The sequence below is a fragment of the Watersipora subatra genome, chromosome 5 (genome assembly GCF_963576615.1).
Source record: "Watersipora subatra chromosome 5, tzWatSuba1.1, whole genome shotgun sequence".
NCBI classification, from domain to species: Eukaryota; Metazoa; Bryozoa; class Gymnolaemata; order Cheilostomatida; family Watersiporidae; genus Watersipora; species Watersipora subatra.
Genome location: NC_088712.1, coordinates 59,896,280 through 59,918,159, shown reverse-complemented (window position 1 = coordinate 59,918,159; position 21,880 = coordinate 59,896,280). Strand labels below are relative to the sequence as shown.

At 35.0% G+C, this 21,880-nt stretch overlaps 1 protein-coding gene across 2 annotated transcripts; it reads right to left on the bottom strand.

Annotated features, from left to right (window-relative positions):
* Positions 1-73: 73 nt before the first annotated feature.
* LOC137396411 (uncharacterized) lies at positions 74-20,718 on the bottom strand. 2 transcript variants are annotated; one of them, XM_068082674.1, is made up of 8 exons: positions 20,591-20,718; positions 17,177-17,344; positions 7,773-7,963; positions 5,623-5,767; positions 4,625-4,725; positions 3,768-4,001; positions 3,071-3,196; positions 74-503 (listed from the first exon to the last, which is right to left on the bottom strand). In XM_068082674.1, the coding sequence occupies exons 2-8, from the start codon at positions 17,328-17,330 to the stop codon at positions 387-389; spliced, it is 1,068 nt and encodes a 355-aa protein (XP_067938775.1). In that variant the 5' UTR covers positions 17,331-17,344; positions 20,591-20,718; the 3' UTR covers positions 74-386. The 2 variants fall into 2 exon arrangements, with proteins under 2 accessions (XP_067938775.1, XP_067938776.1); XM_068082675.1 differs by having other exon boundaries at positions 7,773-7,960.
* Positions 20,719-21,880: the final 1,162 nt, after the last annotated feature.

Genomic DNA, 21,880 nt, shown 5'->3' with positions numbered 1-21,880 from the left:
TACACACACCTGCCCTAGTTCTCATTTTTTAAACTAGTTTTTGTTGTTATACTCCTTTTAAATTGCTAGATAATCATGTTACAGAAAAATATATTTACATGTACGTTAGAGTTTACAGTTGTATAACAGCACATCATAACAGGCACAATATATTGCACAATACCGACTGTTCCTTTTTTCATTTTCTGTCATAAAAATTCACCTTCAGTTGTTCTGCGATTATATTCTTGGAATAATAGATAGTACTTGATGTTTCTGTTTATTATTTATTCGCGTTAAAATGCGTTTAAATATATAGAGTGACCATTTTCTCTGGATACCTATAAAGTGTTGTGCTTTTGCAAATTTGTCATATCTCTTGTTGTCTGGTTAATGAGCCACAGGGGCTAAGTGTCTTTACTTGGTTTGACTGTTTCGGAGTTGAGAATGAGGTCAAGAGCACTTTGGGCACCGAAGGATAGCTCTATGCCTTGGTCAGACTCCAAGCTAGTAGGGGACAGAATCTACAAAAAATCAAGCAGTTTTTTATTTGAGATTAGTATAGAAACCTAAAAAACGGATAATACAGTGGAACTTCGGTTCTCGAACGCTTCGGTTTTCGACCAACTCAGTTTTCGACCAAAAATTTTGAGATTTGTTCGTCTCGGATCTCGACCATAAATTCGGTTCTTGACCAAACTGGAACATGCGCATTTGAATTAAACATTCGAAACAGCTCCAGAAACAGCATGTTTATACGTTTAACAGCGTTGTTATGAGCCACTTTTAGAAGGTTCTCCAAAAAGGGAGAAGTTTCGCGTCATTAAGTCTTTACAAAAAGGAGCCATCTGGGAGGACGTCGCCTCTACCAAAAAAGATTTTCTAGAGACACAACTCCTCTAGTTGAGTTACCCTAAATTGTTTTGGAGAAGGATTCTTCTTCATAAATGTGAAGTAAACATGCCATTGCTGTTTCTATTTTCTTTTTCACACAATTTTTGATGTAACTGATCCGTTGAATTTTTTTGCTGTTTCATTATCAATTTCTGAGATTTTTGGTATTGTATCGTAACCTTTAACATTTTCGATGTTTTAAGAGCAACACATGCGAAATGCTTAATTTTTTTTTTTATCATCATTGATAAAAAATCTTTTATTAAAGTTAAACACGATCTATATATACCCGTTTTTATTTAAAGTATACAGTACAGTTTATGGTGTAAAATGCTAAAAAATACTTTACCAAAGTTGTTAAATCGACTTGGAACGGATTAAGACTTACATACATTAATTCTGAAGGAAAAACTTGTTTCGGATCTCGAACAACTCGGTTTTCGACCAACCTTCTGGAACGGATTGTGTTCGAGAACTGAGGTTCAACTGTAATAAATATAAATATTAAACATTCACTCTAGAGAACAATAAACTGCCATAACACCTGGTACCAACAGTGAATGCATATTGTAATCACAAAGTCCCTTAAGGCTATTTCACACTGTGTTGCCGTATGTAGGAGTTGTCCTCTCAGCAATTATTTGTTGACTATGTGCGCTGATGACATCGCCAAGGCAATACGAATATGTCAAAAAACATTGCAGCTGCCAAACTTTCGCGATATTTAACTGAGCTTCTGTGACAACCTGTACAATGTGTACCACTTCGGCAATGGTGATGGGCTATTGCAAATTGATTAATCTATATTTCCCTTCATGCTAATTGCTGCGGGACTAGTATTACGCTGTTGCAGTGTCTACATTAGATAATGGGAACTCTATGTCAGGTATTTTTCGTAGCTGATGTAAACCTAGATAGGTTCATGATAGTGTTAACAACATTATCAAAAACTATCACTGATGTATCGAGAGATTAACGCTGACATAATACGCTACAGTGTAAACCATCCTTAACCTTATGAACCCCAGCTAATATATGAAGCTGAAAATCGTACTAGTGTGCATACACTAGTAGGATACAGCTTCGGACGTGATACAAGCATCTAAACAGGAATTCTTACCTAATGCAGGAGTGCATTAGGTAATGCATTAGGCAATGCTACCCAGGAATGCCCCTAATCTAAACAGAAATGCACCAAATTTAATTCTAGCTAAATGCTTTTACTTGAGCTGAAAATGCTCATGTTGATTTGAGAGCAAATGATGCCCAGTGTGTGTCTTATTCATGCAAGAAACTTCATGTAAAATTCGTACTGGCGCTAAAGGGTGGACTTAGATGAGCAACGCACTTGTTTTGTTAACTGACTTCTTTAAGTCTCTAAGGCTAATCTGTTCAAATCTGAAGTCTGTGTAATCTGGACCTGAGATATTTCGGGGAGTTGTTTTCCCACCTGAACATGCGCCAAAGGAAACATAATAGTTTCGCTTTTGTTTTTCTGTACATACAATTTACGTAGGATTAGGAAACTTTGGTTGCCGTGGTAACATATTATCAGTATAATTTCAATGTTTCAAGTTGATTGAACTACTATTTCTTGAGATCTCGCCAGAATGCTGACGACATTTCAAGCCGGCAAAGAAATGAACAATGGTTACTGACAGAACATTAGTTTCTAATGACACACTGATTGAAATTTTTAGTAATGAAGGCTTAGAAATAAAAAAAACTAGAAAGCTTTTTTAGCTTTGTCTATCCCGTAGCAAATCATCAGCAACAAAAGGTTTACAATGAAACTTATTAATAACAAATATAGACTCTATGAGACTCATCACACTGCAGCCATTATGTTTCTTCAGTTATTTCTAACACACCACTTTTTGAAAATGTGTGACTATTTACTCTATTTGGGTTGTTTATTCAGTTCAGCATTTTTCTTGTACAATTCAGAACAAGAAATTCGTGTACAATTCACTTTTTTTATTCAGCACTGTTCTGTTTGGTATTCAGCTCAAAAATAATTGTGCTATTCTAAATGCTGTTATCACAGGCAATTCAAAGTTGTTAACACAGTCCAGGAGCAGAGGACTTGGTTGTATATGCAAGGTTGGGCTTCAAATGTTAAAATTAAAATGTCACATTATGATGACTCAACTGAATGCAGCTTTAGAGTGGATTTAAAATAACTCAATTACATCACCTGCTTCTTAGTCTGTCCTTCCAACACCTCGAGGGCCTGTCGGCCAGCGTTCTTTGACTCTACCAAAGACTTGATAGTCTGAGGGAGGTGTGAGGGCGCCCTCCTCTTTGTGTCATCATCCGTGTCCTAACAATAGCTTTAGTTTATGTAAGTTTTAAAGACAGATGCTACTTCTGAGATGTCAATGGGCTTCCAAACACACGAAACAATTTGATAGAACTTCGCTATTCAACTAGTAGTGATGGTTGGTGTGCTTGAATGACACCATATAACAGGTTATTGTTCAAGCACCTTGCTTTTGTTCACTGCCCAACAACCATTTATAAAGAATGGGAAAAGTTATTCGAGTATTCTATGAGCAAGCTATTTTATTACTTCTGTAGGATATTTCCTTGGGTTGTGATTGACTTCCCAAAAATTTTACAGCATTTTTAACCATTTTTACCTCAGGTCTCCAACTCAACAATGTCAATTAGGTATAAAAAATTTATTTTTATACTTATGGTAATAGATTTTGCCTTCATTTCAACAGAAAACCGATCTATTTTTTAGCTCTTTGCAGTATATATGGTTTTTACTTCTAAATTAATTTGAATATCAGGGAAGAAGCGAAATGCTTAGAATGGGCATTTATATCTTAAACCATAGATCCATTAATCAATGCATGAATCTGAATGAACCAATCACTAACACCGACCTCCTCACCAGAAGTTCTCTCCTCAAAGCCAATGTCTTCTACACTTGGCACAGGACTGCTTACTTCTTGTTCATCAGAGTTCACGGATTGTCTCTCTGATAGGCCAGGTGAGCGGGCGTCTGATACCGTCCCGCTGTCACTGTCATAACTACTCTGCTTTCTATGGGATCCTGATGTAGGGCACTTCTTTAGTGTTCCATTTTCTCCCTTCCTTTCTTTTCTTTTTCTTCCCAACTTAAACATATGTATAATATGTATGTTATTATATTGTTATTATTATAACGTTGTAACTCCAACAAGAAACATAATCAGCTGATCATAAGCTTCTATTGCAGTCTGAAAAGAATGATGGCTGACAAATATCTAAAACTTATTAATCTACTCAGTGTAGTCATCAGAAAACCATGTGTTCTAATATATCTACATGCACATATATGTACATGTATATATACATGTATACACATATATGTACATGTATATATCTGCTAACAGCACTCTAAACTCTAAAGAGTACGAAGTGTTATAATTAACTAGAATGTTGGAATAGGTTAAAGTTACCTATTTTTTTCCATATTGGTGTTTTTCTCTGGGGTCGCAGTGTTTTTCTCCGCTTCTGCACTCGTCAGGTGATTTGCAATTCAACGCAAGTCACCTGACGAGTGCAGCTACATATATACATGTATATATATACCTAACAATGTGTGTGTATATATATATTTATATATATGAATGTATACATATTTATGTATTTGTATGTATTTATATGTATGCATACCTGAAGAAGATGATGCATACCTGAATTGTGATTGGATAAGGAGATGCATAACTGAATTGTGATTGAATAAGGAGATGCATACCTGAATTGTGATTGGATAAGGAGATGCATAGCTGAGCAGTGTCAAAGCATCTTCATAAACCATATTGTCAAAGGAAATTGTCAAGCTGATAACTTTATCACCTAAAATTTGAAGCAATTCTGTAATCGTCGTTCATTACAGAAGAATTGGAGTTATCTACACACCATGGAAAAGAGATTACTGCAAGGTATATTCAACCATTTCATTTTGTTTTTTATCTTTTTAAAGAAAGCTGCTAATGAACTTTAAAAGATCGTTATGCAAATTCAGTGAAGTGAAGATGAGAGGTAACAATTTGTCTCTCTGCGACCTGCTACCATGGTTGTTTAACTTATTGATGATAGTGAGCTAGTAAACTACTAAACTATTTGAGCCATAGCCATTACTTGATCACTGCCACTTGATTGAACCAACCCTGCAAGTAGTTTTGCTGATTTTATCTTTTCGAGGAACTGACTCATTCCATCTGCAATAACTGTGAGACCAGTCTCTGTGATGTGTATGTAATAGCCATATACAAGAACATAATTTAGCCCGTGTCATTTCAGCCCTCCAATTATGGCCATACATTTAAATACCTTACGGTTTAGTCAACATCAGAAGTTTATTAAATGTAGCTACTCAAGCAAAAGTACTTTTAATGTTAACCTCCCATGCAGCAAATAAGTGTACAATTTTTCTCACAATTTGTACACTAGCATGGTCACAGAACCAAACAACCGTTTATACAAGAAAAAGCTAAAAGTTTAAACCTTAAATAAGTTTATATTAAGATCAAATTTAAATAACTTTCAATAAAACTAATTCTTGAAGTAACACTACTGAATATGGAGACTTTTACTTTAGAAAAACAGCGAATATAATTTTATGATTGGATGATAAAGATGATAAAGAACTCCATGAGCCAGTTTTGAAAGCTGTGTATCTGCATATAATATTACTAATATAATAATAAGTAATAACAATATAATAATGAAAATACTCTTATATCCACTCACCGACTTTCATCAAGTTTGTCTCTTTCGCTGCTCCCCTATCAGCAATGTTACTGATAGATATTCCATCTCTTGGGTTTCCTTGCACATCAAAGCCCAGACCAGAGACCTCTTTACCAATTAAGCTCACTTCCACGCTTTCTAAGTGCTAACAGAAAATATACTTATTTGCCAGTACCATCAGACCATATGCACCAAATCAGGAAACTTTACGGAACATAAAAATGAATTTAAGAATTGCTTAAATTTAGTTCAAGAATAATCTCTTCTTTGAGGAGTTTTGATGACATCTGCAACAGGTGAGAGAAGTAACTTGGCATAAACAGATAACTAAATGTGCTGCAACCTCAGGTCACACCCTTTGTGGCTGATGAAAGCATGACAGCTAGCATGAAATAGCACTCATCATTTCAAGGTAACTTCACCTATCACACACCTTGATAAATCAAAAAGAGAAGTTTATGTGCCTTTATACGCATCTAAAAACATTAATACTTGGTCAGAACAGCTGTTGAAAATAGCAATTTTTTCAATGTGTCACATCTGTTTCAAGTGCTGATAGAGAAAAACAAAGTTAGAAGTACTTTTTCTGAGGATTTTCTAAGAAGAGAGAGAATTTCAAGTAGTCACCAAAGTGATCGATAGTGTGCAGCAGACTAGAGGCTAGACGTGCAATACAGACTAGCGGAATCGGTGCAGCTTTCACGGTTTTCTGTATTCTTTGTTTAGTCACCTTTAAAACAGGCAATCGAATACTCATTTTAGTCTTTGGTTGACCCTTAACAAAGCCAAGAAAAACCCGTATTGACTTTTTTCCATTTTTAACCCCGCAGAAACTCATTTGAAGTATATGTAACAACAGTCTGTAGAGTTGCCCTACCATGTATATACATTTAACTGGAAAACTTCTTTCAGCTACACAATGATAAAAGATTTGGCTAGTTTAAAGCAAGTTATGTGAACTGGCCTCTCTTTATCTTGTTTCTCCTAACTTGTTAACAGTTTTGTAGATTTGTCCGCCATTAATATGCATATGAGTCAAAAACTCTTACCTAGGCCAGAAAGAGTAGCTTGATTGGTATACAATAAGTGGTATAATCTGGGGCTACTTTTTTTCGTTACCTCTAACTTTGAAGTAACTCGTAAGCACACCAAAATTATCAAGCTGGTAACATCATAACAAAAAGTGTAATAATATAGTCGTATAAACTAGTGTAATAATGCAATTTATGTTTCTTATATTATAAAATATATGTGCAAATTGATATAAATTAAGTTGAATATTCTATTTAATTTCTAGTCTGAGTACCGCAGAATTAATTTTCCACTTTGTTTACTTCACCGCCATGTTTTCTTGTTCGCAGATTTACTTTTTCTTGTGTTTACATTTCCTCATGTTTTCACGTTTTTTTCATGTACTTGTGCTTCTACTAAAGTGTATGACATGATATGTTCAATGTGAACTGTCAAGTTCGTAACCTAAACATGTTTAAATTGGGAGCAATAAGATTTTGTTTGTAATATTTAATTTAAATTGTTTGCAATAGTTACATGAAACAATATTTACAAAGTTTCTTTATATACAATAATTCTATTACAAGTAGTTCCTCTTCTCAGGCCATGAGTAAATTCATCCTGAGGAAAATTTTAACGGAATACATTGACCTTGCTGTGGTACCATAATGAGCTTTAGTAGATGTTTCATTTGTGCTGCCCACACAACTGACTATCAATCTACTTTATATCCCCTGGAGGTTTCATTTTACAATTGTTATCAAGTCTACAAAATGACTTGAAATCGTTTAAACTTGGTTTTAAAAATCTACTAAAAGGTGCTCAACAGCTCATGGTCAGCAGTGTATTCAAATACCTGTTGAAAAAACATGTTTAATAGACACTAGGAGTGCCTGGCAATGACCGGGTTTCTTTTACTTTTAATCAGATAGACAGCAGGTGGGTGTTTAAGAAGCTGGTTCTCAGGAACCAGATGGAGTTTTTGACACAAAATATTTTATCAACTAGCAAAAAAGGCAGGGAGCACAAGCGTGTAAAATTTAAAAGAAATCGACCAAAAATGTGGAAACGCAACACTCAGGCACACACAGTGACAAAGTGTAGTTTATTAATAGAATTATTGAAACTTATCGACTCACTTTATAATGTGAAGGTACAACACGTTTTCTCCCACTGCTCGGTTTTTTCTCATCTCCATTTTTCCTGGTAGCCATCATCATAATGAGGTCCTTGCTGTCCGAGTTGTCCACTATATAAGCTGAATTATGCATGCCAGCTTCCAAGCTTCCAGTCACTGAGTGCTGCTGGTCTGTACTATTTCTCATACCTGCTACTCAGGGGAAACAACAAAAACCACAGATGAACTTGTTGTCGTATATCGGGTCAAGTTCAAATCGATTGAGATATTGAGTTGTTCAGAGAAGTGACAGGGCTACACTGAGTTAGAAAGTAATCTGCAATTGCGCTTTATGAAACTATGCTACCAACAAGCAGGTTTTAACTCTAAAGCTAATTATCTTCAAAATTAAAAGAAATTGTCAGTTGGCACAACTATCACACTAAAATGAACACTTTAAATATATCCACTGTGAGTAGCCTTCCTCAACTCAGATCGGTCTATTATTTCTAGCTGTCTGAAAATCTGATTATGCAAGGTAGGACAACTGCTGATTCATCCTTTCAAATAATAGTTTTTTGTTCATCGGGTTTTATTCAAAGACGGTTCATTATTACACATGTTTCATCAGCTTCTATGAATGTCAGAAGGAAGCAGTACGAAGAAGAGGTGTAAATATGCTTTATACTAAACCTGTTGAACCCATAAAGTCATACATTTTAGTTAATGAAAGCTCTAGAAAAAAAGGTAGAAGAGAACTTTATTTCCATATCTACACATATAATAGAACATTTATATGGTTGATAGTATTGAAATGATTGTGCCCACTCACTTAATTATGTAAAGATATTGTTATTGTTAAAAGATTTCATAAAAAAAACTGGAAACAACTCTTTGATCTTTTCTGAGTGTGTGTTATCTCACCGCAGTAAACAGAGCATGTGCCGGTTACACAGGAAAACTTCCTAAAATCATTACAAATGATTCTCTGATTCAGTAGATGGTCAAGATACTACTAATAAGTCCAAAATGATTTGCACAAACATCAAAAATAAAATTGCTTAACAGTGGTGGTGAAAGCAGAGATAGTCTATCTATATACCCATGGCACTTGTTATGGTAAATGATTCTTGATACACTACATTGAATCTGCTCTAGTCTTTTTACATGTAGATGATATAATTGTGTGTCAAGCAGGTATATCATACAACAGTAAAGCCTGATACTAGATGTATAAAAAAAGTTTCAAATCATCAGCATTGAAACCAAAAAACCTTCAGCTATCTCATTAAAAAGAGTAGGCTATTATATTTAGAGATTGACTGGTCAACATAGCTGTTCACACTTAAATTATTATTAACATCTACTCCTAAACACTTGGTTTTTGTGTTAGGGGAGATAACTACTTCATTCTTTACTAAAACAATATTATAGCTAGTGGACTGAGATAAAGAGGTGTTCATAACTAGTCTCATCAGCATTTAAAAACGTGGAATTATCCGTGGACCAAACTGGAAAAACTGGACAACTCACAACACAACTAATTGGAGTAAAATGATTGTGTTTTTTACTAGGTTTAGTTAAAAAAACTAGCTTAAAATTATGTTTTAGATGTGATATGGGTTAGTTCAAGACTTCCCAATCTGAGAGAATCAATTATGAAAACGAAGAAAGTATATTTGTCGTCGCAACAACTTGCTTATGTAAATCCATATTTATATCTCTCTTATGCATCATAAATATAATAATAATAATAATGCAAATAAATATCATAATGAGCTATCGATTCTGAAAACGGCCTGGGCATTTCACTCACCCTCAAGAAATCACATCTCAACTAAATAATAGCAGTAAGGAAAAAGTAAAAAAGTCAAAGATAATAAAGTGAGTTGTTTTTTATGTTGCTGCTGTGTGAAAACATTAGACTTTTTTGACCTTCCAGTAACATATTGTTTCATATATTTTGAATATGTCTCTGTTTTTTATTATGCTTTGAGCTTTTTTGTTTCTTTCAAAACAAGAGGGTGCAAAAGGGAAACGTTCCTCGTTGACCTCGGGGGTTCATCGTTGAAGACAAATAGGAACGTTCTGGCGTAGATGCTATTTACTCTGTCACTTGGCCTCTCTGCCAAACACTAAAGTTTGGTCCTTGAATGGTAGCGACTAGACATACCCCATCTGCGTATTTAAGAAGCAAATAGGCTATTTGTAAGTAGGTCACTGCAACCTGAGTTCATTGCTGAACTCTCTTTTGGGATAAAAACGCAAACTCTCCTTTAGGCTTCTTGTGATTCAAGCTATATGAGTGAAGTAGACACCGATGTGAAATTATGAGCAACTCACTAGAGAATATGTTTAAATTTGCATCATAGACCTGTTAACTATATTAACATATTAACTATTAAGTATAGTTAATATGTCTATGGTTTGCATAGTGCAAAGTAGACAGTCATGAATTCGCTAGTACTAAAGCGTTGCGTGTTCCTTCTCAACTGAATTTGCAGCTTGAATATGGTGTTCTTAATCTTCCTCAGCGTTCAGTTCACCATCGTAATGATCATTATAATGATTTGAGGCCACTGAAAGGAATTTCTTTACAATCGTACGAAATGGCTGCAGATTATAGGTCATTAGACCGTAATTAAAGGTTCCTCTAACACTACTGCCTCACATTGAATTTTACATTGTAAGGAATACAGTATTTTATATTTATTCAAGCTGGTTAGTTGTTCATAGAATAAAAACTTCAACTGATAGTATTTTGTAAATTTAATATTTTTCTCTAAAAAGGCAAATTTTTTGTACTCTTAAGATTTTTAAATGTTATCAAGAACTTTTTAAAACAATAAATACATGAAAACTTACCATAAAAATTGATAACAGCTAAATACCTAAAAAATGCAGGCAGCACTTTGTAAAAGTGCATACAGAAGCAAATATTTATACTATTTTATAATGTTGCTAGAATGCACGTAATACTTTTTATTAGTAATCTTTATTTATTATTATTTGTTTATTTTTATTATTTGTTTATTTTTATTAGTAATTTTATTGGCAATGACAATCATCAACAAAATGATGTTTTTCTTTACAAACCAAAACAAAAAGCGTAAATACATATCTCAGGAATTATTCAGTAATTTGAACTAAAGCGTTTTAAAACTTGGTAATCTAATGCTATTGCAAAGGATTTGGCATTACAATCCCAGCTGTATCTTAATGACTTTAGATATAAACTCACCATTTCTGGAATCTAAGGCTAGGGTGTGTTTTTATGACTCACCACATGTATGGCTTAATAGTAGCTCATGCAACCACTTTATGTTAATCACCATTTAAATGTTTGATTCCTTGCTAAGTGCTACGACAAGAGTGTTTGTAAGTAGTAAGCAGGTTATCTACTGAGTATGTGAAAAATACATTAGAGCTCCTGTAGCCAAAGTGTACAGTTTCCAGCAGCTGTAGGCCTATAGTAATCACTAGGCCTACCATCTGCTTGCACTGTAACAAATTGCATACAACCTCTAATTGCATACAAAATATCATTCATTTCAATCAAAATATCAATATTATTGCTTGCTCCTTCAACTATGTTCTACTTACAATTCATTCTCTTAACAGAGAAAGGTATTTCAAACACAAGATGTTAAACCATTTATTTGATTTGATTGACTAGCTAATGTCATGTTTATGATTTTTGTGTGGCATAATTGAAAAAAAATTTCTGTTTGAAATGAAGTTATTGACAATACAGTGATAATAATAGAGAAGAAAACTAGGGACATTTTAACATTTGAACATGTTAGCATTGTTAATATGTTAGCATTGTTAATATGTTAACATTGTTAATATGTTAGCATTGTTAATATGTTAGCATTGTTAATATGTTAACACTGTTAATATGTTAGCATTGTTAATATGTTAGCATTGTTAATATGTTAACACTGTTAATATGTTAGCATTGTTAATATGTTAGCATTGTTAATATGTTAACATTGTTAATATGTTAGCATTGTTAATATGTTAGCATTGCTAATATGTTAACATTGTTAATATGTTAACACTGTTAAATTCTTGAAGATTGGTCAATTCACAATCTCCATGTTTCAATTACTACTATTATCTAAATAATAAATAAATCAATTGGATTTTAATACAAAAGTAAAAAATTACCTGCTATCCAGATAATAGTGTTTCCAGTTTAATTAATTTTCTGGAAATGCAACCAGAATAATGAATTATTTGCAGGTAATTTGGCGGCAACATTAGACTAATAAAGTCAATCACAAAGATTTATATCGATGTTTAATTTGATCTCAACTTTATTTCATTGGTCAATGTTGACAAAAGTCAACTGTGTGGAAAAAATGCATATTGGCTCAGCTTTCAGACAACATCAATATAATTTCAGGCAAAGCCTATTTTTCAGTTGAGCTAACAATATTTGATGTTGCCTTGATAAAAGAACGCTAAATGAAACAGGACAATGCTATCTGATGAATAACAGTCTATGGGAACACCGCATTCAACAAAAATATTGACACTTTGAACCCTTTTGAGAGGGATTCTGATCTGAGCAAAAATATCCAAACACTTTGAGCTTCCAGGAATTGGCTCTATCAGGAAATAGTTTAGCAAGAAGTACATGATTCATAAATTGAAAAATTATCGAATCTGTCAGAAATATACATACTTATTAAGATTGAGGCAGCTCTTTATGGAAGTCAATTAAAATCAGAAAATTGGATAAGGATTAGTAGCGTAAAATAAGTTATATTTGTAGGTATTTATTCTGTGAGCAAGGTTAAATTTAGCTACAGTTAAATAAGACATCTTTTATCGATTGGGCGGAAAGTACCGCTAATCGATGAGCCCTGAACCAGGCCATGTCGAATGTAAAACATGATTTTAGGCTAGATTTTGATTTGAAACTAGTAGAATATACAATCAATCTACTCCAATTAGTTAAGGGGTGTGACTTGTCCAGTTTTTGTGAGCTTTCATAAAGTAAAGTGTCTGACTATATGGTTAAACAGGTTAAATGTAACGCATATTTATATCTCTTTTTTGTACCTTCGCTGCCTTCTGATGTAGAAAGAAGCTGATGAAACAAGTGTACATCATGAACTGTTTTTGAATCAAGACCAATGAAGTTACAACTGTTATTTTGAATTTAGTTTCCTCACTGAGCACATTACCACTGTCGAATTACCAACTATCCTCCAACCACAAAAGGAGGTAAAAATTTAACTTTTCGTTGCAGGAAACGGATACGTATCACTGATTAACTCTTATCTTTGGATTGTGGTTATGCAAGCTTCAACAACTGGTAAGGTGTGATTACTTGCTCTCAAGCAGGTATTATAAGATAATTATTTGAATATCTTGATGATACAGCTGCGCTAACTGGACACCATTGGCAACGTTTGACAACGGAGAGGAAAGTCATAAGTGGTATGACCGACGGCGTCCTTGATAAATGGTCTCATCAAAGAAATCTGTGGCACCATGCCATTCTAGATTGGTACGAAGAAATAGAATACATGTGTTGTAGGTTTGTTTTGCAAGGCTTGGCAACTCGCCAAAGTAGTTTGGATGACTACTAGCTACTAGATGAAGAGCATTTTAGAGCCTTATGAATGGCCATTTCTACTGAGGTTCTAACAATAATGAAAAATTTAAAACAATTAATAAATTTATCAACTACTAGCTGTAGTACTAGTACTAGTATAAGTGATAGAGAACTCCATTAGGAAGAGATAGAGCTGAAATTATTGCAATTATTTATGAAAGTGCTGTGACAAACAAATTCAAGATTTCTTTCCATAAAAATTGAAAATTAATAACTTTACCTGGAAAATTAGAACAGCCTGTCAGGCCATCTCTATGGATGCATAAAAATATTATCTCTCAACAATTTGCGAAGGAATTAGTAAAACTCACTACTTAAATTGCATCATTGCCATCCACACTACTGGTGATATGAAAGCCACCATCTTGCAATCATTGTCTTTTGATCATTTGAAAAAACTATTTGTAGCTGCCACGTTGAACACATAAGCTACGCGGTTTGGGAACTATTATGTAGAAACTGAGAATTAAATATATTCATCATGCGTATGCTTTCCGGGACAGCATGCAGCTAACAGGAGACAGGCTAGTGACTCTGGCATACTGCCCATTTATCCGCTTAGCATATTCCTCATATGTCAAGGAATCCCTTGGCATAGAAACACAGCTAGAGTGGAAACAAAAGCTACGGCAGCAGATATTTGAGCCATATAATACATTTGCCTAGCAACAGTTGCTGTCTTAGTAACTGAAGAGTGGGCTTTTCACACACAAAATACATTTAGATCGGAGTTGTCTGCTCATTCCCAATCACGCGCTGCTAGATCTGGTATATAGCTGGATTCAGAGAGTATTTTAATCAGAATGACTTATTGAAGCAAAAAGCAACAGGGTTATGAAAAGATTGTTGTCACAATAGTTGAGGTGTGTTTGAGCACGGAATCAAATGTTACCATAGCTGGTATGACAATTGCTACTTTCTGTTGAGTATTAAAAACCTAGGTCTATGTCTATGACCTAGGTCTATGTCTGAGGTGTGTTTGAGTACTGTTGCAAAATTACAGAAGCTGAAAATGTTGTTTTTCAATGAGAATGAACCAACAGGTGCCTTAATGTACTAAGGGTTGGTAGCACACCCAAATATTCAAATTTAGTCTGTAGTCTCTGTGTTGCAAGTCAACGGTTTCCTGAGATTACTAGAGTTTCTAAGTTTTGCAAGCTTAGAGAGCCAATAGGAGCATCCTTGGTAACACCTCGCAACAAAGCTAGCTCACCATAACAATAGCCTTGAGCTCATAATCTATGATGCGCTTAATATTCTTAGAGACGATATCGAGACTTTGCATAATTTACCTGTCAGACAGAAAACACTTCTAATAAGTTTGTTTGGATACCAGTGAGAATAATGGCATCGTATAAAATAATAATAATATATAATAATATATACTATTATACAATTTAATAACTATAATAATATTTGCATAAATTTAAAACATAAAAAATAATTTTGTGATTTCAACAAAAGCGTTAATGGAGGGAACAGAAAGCTTCTATAAAATAATACAAAATGAACATAAACTGATGAATTGATAAAACCTATTAACTCATTTTTTCCTGTGCATAAAAATCAGCAACACTGAAGACCTTGACTTATCAGGGAAAGATTGTAAGTCATCCTTTTAGCCTAAGTTCAATTCCCAGACCCATTGCTGGAGCTGTTCAGCATTCTAACCATATTCCCATTTTATCATTTATCTGTAGTTATTTTAACACCCTGAGAGATAACAAGGTGAGTGCATAGAATTTAGCCATCACATTAAACTGTCTGTTGTAACTGTCATTTATGCACCACTCAACTACTGACAAGTAGGAGTTTATCTAAACCGCTGATTAGCATGCTTTATTTGCTAAGCTGCCATATCCTTTATTAGGTGTCATACAAATGAGCCCACTCACTTACACTCCATGTCTTGCAGTTGCACTAGGTCTTGGTAACCACAGTAACTATATAAACAACTTCCTTTAATTGGTTAGGACTAGATTATATGCCTTCCTATATACTATTGCCTCCTCATCCACACTTCTTACTGTTACTGATGCTTAATTATTATTATTATTATTACTATTCTTATTATTATGGTAGATGTTTTATCACAAGCGATAAGATTGGTTGTAGGTGAGCCTGGGCTTTATCTCAGGGCTAAAGAGTTGACACTGTCTTCTTCTACAGCAGAGCCTTTCTTAAAATCTGTCTTTAGCTAGTATTATTATTATAATAATTATTAGTATTATAAGTGTTATTAATATTATTGTAGGCTTTCATCACAACCTTCAAAGTTGGTTGTAAGTGAGCACAAGCTTTATCAAAGGGCCAGAGGTTTGTTCCTGTCTTCCACTACTGTAGAGCCTTTCTTAAGATTTGTGCTATACTTGGAATTGTGGTTACTGTATTGTTTCGAAGGACAATTATTATTATTGTTGATGTAATTATTATCATTATTTGTAAAAAGTAATAAATTAACTTAAAAACTAGTATTCAATAATGGCAGCCCATGCTTTGTTTCATTCACCTATTATGGGCAGCAATAATAACATTTTTATATTGCTATAACATCTATATATAAACCTCAGCATTTATTATCTCAGCAAACAATAATATCTATACATATAAATCTCAGCATTTATTTGTCATTTGTCTGTCCAGTTATAGCCATAAAGTTTGGGAACAAAATATCTGCTTTGCAGAGAGTTGGAGCTTGAAACTTCTGAGTCTATAGATAGGCGAACCAACCAATTAAACTATGTGTCCAACTGGCTGCAGCAATTAATAATTAATATGGCAGTGATTAGCACATATACATTACATCAGTTAAACTAGCATGTTCTAGCACGCTTGATCCTTACGTGTAACGTAACGTTTAATAAGCTGGCTTCTGACACGGCTCTTATTATAGTAAAGATTTAAACTACTAGCTTACCAGGTATGTCACTCAAATTCAACCGGGCATTCACCTAGTAATATAGTGTAGGAAGATAATGTAGGCCAACATATTATGTACCATAGTTCTGGTTACATGATGCTGCCACTGTTGCCTTCCATTATATTTCAGACATATGTATTCATCAATCTTCTTAAGTACTAGTAACTCAGCTAGAACAGAGAACCCAGGTGCTGTCAGCACCAAGAAGCCTATATGATGAGTTCTTCCATATTTGGCAAAGGATGTCATGTCTTATTGTACGGAAGGACATCAGCTTGGTTCATCATTAATATAAAGAGGAATTTGTCAGATTGTAATATTTGGGGAGGGAGTGGTTCACTTGATGAACCAAACTTGTATATGGTAATGGTGTGGGTTGAGTCTGCCGTACATAGCTAATTTATATTGATTGTCTATCATAACGAATTAATTTATAATTACAAATTTTGTATAGCCTTTACAATAAAGCGCTCGCGCATATTTTAATCTGGAGTAAGAAACACTCCGGTGTAAGGAGAATATGATCAGTATATACTCTCAACTTCGGGCATGGAATGACCTAATCGGCTTGTTCAACTTATGATATTTTCAACATCTGAAGCAAATCTCAGAACAAATTTGACTGTATAACAAATATGAATTAAACTGTTTTTCTTGCTTCCTATCTTTGCAAAAAATGGAGTTTTTTCTCATTGTAATAGAAAAATGTTGGGAGCGATAGACTGCAGACTCAAGCTCTGGCGTAGGTGACTCAGCTAATACAATACAATAAAATTGTAAATTCATTTCCTGTTCGCATTGGGGTCATACGAACAACACCTCATCAATTGAATACATATTCACCTTTGAGGCTCTGGGAAACATGTACACTTACCTGCGTATAGTAGTTTAAATCTTTGTGTTTTTCTGTACATAACACATACGATGATCCCACAGACTAATGCGCTTACAGCTAGGGTTCCGCATATCGATCCTACGATCGCTGCCACCAGGTCTGCACTGCATTCAGAGACTGGAGTATCGGACATCTTGAGTGTCAAGACTACAAGAGAAATATGTAAATGAGTACCATAGGAAATGCTGGGGTAAAGAATTTCCTTTAAGATTGTTGTCTGCATGAATGAATTGATAACAGAAAAATGTAATAGCGTCGTCAGTTGACTGCGAGATTAACTTGCCTTAGCCTTAGTTCAATGGCTAACTCAGGTCAAGGAGTATTTATAGCTTGTTTTATTTACAACTCTACAGAGAAAGAGTCTTAACTATGACAACATCCTTCGAATATATGTTGTACTAGATACAAAATCTTTATCTTCCTCTGATGCAGAAGCAAGCAATTGATGACCGAAATATATTCTCGCTAGGTTCGGAGAGAATAACAGTATGCCTACATTACGAAGCAATCCCTCAAAGATTGAGCATGGTGTCTGCTTAGCTTAATGCAGGTGGAGATTGTGTGTGTTTTATAAGGGTAATGTTACACAAACGGTCGCTTGGTAATCTTGGCTAGACATCTCTGTGTCAAGGGGTAAGGAGACCTCCACGACTGGAGACATGACCAGTTACAGAGAGCAATCTAAGGTTGGCTTTACCTGTCATTTCTGTCGCTCTCAGTGACCTTTTTGGGACTTTAACCCCGATCTGTTATTAGCTGGTCAGACATGCTAGACCACTAAGATATGGCTGAGTTATGACTATTTGTACTATATGACTACTTGTACAAAATACATTGTACAAGTACATTGTAAAAGTAAATTGTACAATGTACTTGTACAATGTGAAATCAGTGCTGAAGACAATCTATGAAACTATTGACTATGCTAAAAAAACAACACCCTTTCCTTAAGCTCAAAGTCAAGAAGTCATTTTTATTGTTGTCTATTGGTCATGACTCTAATCAGTTATAGGTGATTATGACTTTCTCTTTAAAAGCTATAACTTGGACCAGTAATATCAGTCTGTCTAGTGCAAACTATTCACCATGTTTTGGTACGCTATGGGTACGTCAGCACCAAAGCACTAAGCTGTGCTGACAGGCAGATCATGTTTCTATAGGGCGCTATGGTAGAGTGAGTGATGGCTGTCCGTAGCCTTATGCCAAGGCATATGCTGACATATGCCAAGGCATATGTCAGCATACGAAGCAAGGGAAAGCAAGACCTATGCGCAACCAAAGGTGTGATGCTAAGGTGTGATACCAAAGATGGCACTTCACAGGGTTTTTCACTTTCAAGCAGCAGCCATGAGTCACAACAAAATGAGAGTGTTTCCATGATGGCATTGCAGTGCTATCAAGGGGTGCGTTGCTACGCTATCACTCTTTGGAAACTTAATAATTGTCTAACCCAGCATGAAATCCAGCTGGAGCAGGGCATGTGTGTAACTAATCTCTTAACTAACAACCATACATACATTCAGGAATTTACTGCCGACTATCTTGGGCGGTCTTAACTTTATGGCAAAATGCTAGCATTGTTTAAACCGCACATATGTTATGGTAAGCCAACAGATGAAGGTAGAATTCAAATAAACCACCATTCTATCAGCAACAACGTTTTAGCTGTCAATGTACTAACACCTGCTCTCACCTGTACAAGTTGTCAATGTTATAGCACCTGCTCTCACCTGTACAAGAGAACCTGCAGTTGGTGCCATCTGATCAGAAGACTGATAACAAACACGCAATGGCTAGACTAGATGTAAGAAATGAGACATACTTAAGGCATCTATGGCCACTATGGTGGTAACTCTATTGTCTGTCACAGAGTTGTCATCTTCTATACATGGTGATTTTGTATTGAGATAACTCTATGAACAGTAATAAAATATGAAGATAATTTCACGCTAAATTATGTCATTTTTACACAACTTTATTGTTGATATACATAGATAGTTTGAAAGCCACTGTTGAGGAACTTAGGTAACCTCATAGCTTGCTAGGGCTGTTATACTTGGATAACTCTATAGCCAACATTCCAGTATTCAGATAGTGCCAAGGCTAGTTTTGTAGTTAAGTAACTCTGTGACCATTACTATGATATTTGACACTCCGTAGCATGTGTTTTAAGCCTACATAACTCAATAGTCATTTCTAATAGTTAAATAGCGCTAAGGGCAGTGTGGTTATCTGGTAACTCGGTGACCAAAACTATAATATTTTTATTTTTTGCTTATTTGAATAGCTGCAAGACACCTTACGTCAAGGCCTTTGTCAGATGCATTGTGATATTTGACACACGCCTATATATCAAAGGCTAGTGTAGTGATATTTATATAACTCTATGTAAATTCTGTGATACTCAGCTGTGTCATAGGTTTCATAACATAATGATCAATATTATGATAGTTGGGTAACTCTATGACCGCTTTTTGGCAGTAGACAATGAACTGCTTCAACTTACAAGATTTGAGTAAACAACTCTGACCAATGCATGTGGAGACGATAAGCGCTTCGAGTCATTTCTGTGGCGTCATTCACATCACTAATGCTGATTGATAGCTTATCTCAAGAAATTCAAATCCTAAAGAAATTAATGATCGTTTTGGGCATGTCTTCAAGTGGTACAGATCTAACAGATACAGCTTTCTCAAATGCTCACAAAAAATGCAAAGTTTGAATAGAAATTGTGCTCTGAAAAGAGTTGTCATAAGATACATGTAGCAAATAGCTATTCCAACAATCTAGGAACAATCGGCGATGCAAGAGCTGCTATAAAAACGGGAGTCAGAATCCTTTGTTTAAGGATTAGTAGCTATGTAAATGAGCGCCGGTGTCCTCATTATCAGGTCGGTATAACTTCATGAATTTGATACTCTATGGATGTGGTGCTACATAATTCTAGACACAAAGCAAGGTTTGCTTTAGAGTCCAAGCCAGCTTTTGCTAAATCTTGAGGGCAAATAAAACATCCTACTTCCTATGATATCTTATTGCCACTTGTGCCACTTCATATGGGAAAAATATTAAAAACTAGATCTACAGGCTTGTAAGGGTTGACCTAAATCAAAGATTTTTAGCAAAAAGAAACACTTTTGATAAATGTTTTCTATTATTAATTTTAAGTCAAAATACCGACTTGTTTTACTAGACTTTTACTGTCGATCATCGGCTTTTGAAGTCTAGTTTCTTTCGCTAAGATCCGAGAGGAACTCGTACACCAAGTAGCCTCAAACAAGCCTCTATCAATAAAAGTCTGCATGAGACTTTGTTCAGTTGTAAGCAATAAGCAAACCAAGATACCGACAACCTAACCAGACATGGTGGAAAGCGAGAAGCAAATATGCCTACCTTATGACAGATGTATGTTGATGGACTGTATATTGATGTTGAAGACCGTGTTCTTGCGCTTGTTGATAAATTCCTGAGGGACTAAAGCCGGAGATGGAGCTGAATTGAAATGATTCGTGACAATTTGCATCTCCAGCTTCATGCATAATTACTCAGGCGCAACGCACCAACAGGAGGTAGACCATTTTATTCCCATTTGTTATACAGCCAGTTAGCCAGGTGTCATAGATATACCCAGGTTATAAATCTATTCAAGGAAATGGATGCTGCCTTAGTGAGTTTATATTCAAAAATGAAGAGCTCAGTGAGAGATCTTACACTCATGAATGCTGTTGCTAAAAGAAAATTCTGCAAGGATTTCTTCAGATTATTAAGGGTTTTTTATCAACCAGGTAAACCTTACTTGAAGTCAGTCAGCCTTGAAATGAGACAACTATTTACTTATTGGGAAGCCTGAAAAATATTGTTGATAAAAAAGAGTTAACTGCATGACTGCAGATGTCTGGGCACGGATAATGAGGGAATAAACTTGTCCCCATGTATACGTATTATTAGCTTATGAGCTCAACTTTATTGTATCAGGTCACAATGCACCCTTCATCAAGGATCTTAGACTAGCAATACAGTGTGGACAGTGTGGCACATTTCAACCTGTGATTGTTTTGGTGTAACAACCATTATCAAGCCCAACAAAATAATAGGACAGACACTTGAAAATGCCTTAATGGCTACACTTAATGCTCCAACTGATAGGAGACTGTTACTACTCATCTTTTTAATTTTTATTGTGAAATCTTTATAGTTAACAATGTTTTATCATTATTATTACTATAATTGATTCCCTAGAAACCCGATATTGACAGCAACTGTTATCAAACTATGCACTATAGGCTAGTGGCCACAAAAGTTTCTATAGCTAAACAATACCATAAAGAGAAAAATTAATGCGCTCTTTAACTAACTCAACTATGGCCAGAGGTTTGATGGCATCATAGTGCTGATTAGCCCCCTATTAATGCCACCAATCGTTCCAGATCACGCAGTTTGAGGGGCAGCGCAAGGGTGTCTCTTGAACTTCTGATTGTACAGCTTAAGAAAAAGGCTTATGAAAACTAGTGTATAATTGTTTAAAATTTTATAACTTGTTTTTTATAAAAAAAAACTCCAAACCAATGATCTTATATAAAAAGGAGAAAAACAATATGGTAGACAAACAAATATAATTTACACTTAACGAAAATAGAGCACAACTCCTGTATAAGCTGTTAAGACGTGCAACTGACCATTTAA

Bases quoted from the DNA above. Each gene is read 5' to 3' on its own strand.
- LOC137396411 (XM_068082674.1), bottom strand. From the start codon at position 17,330: ATGTCCGATACTCCAGTCTCTGAATGCAGTGCAGACCTGGTGGCAGCG. The intron at 5,768-7,772 runs GTGAGTCGATAA...ATTTTCTGTTAG, and splicing joins TTGTACCTTCACATTATAAA to CACTTAGAAAGCGTGGAAGT. The intron at 4,002-4,624 runs GTATGCATCTCC...CATATGTTTAAG, and splicing joins CTTATCCAATCACAATTCAG to TTGGGAAGAAAAAGAAAAGA.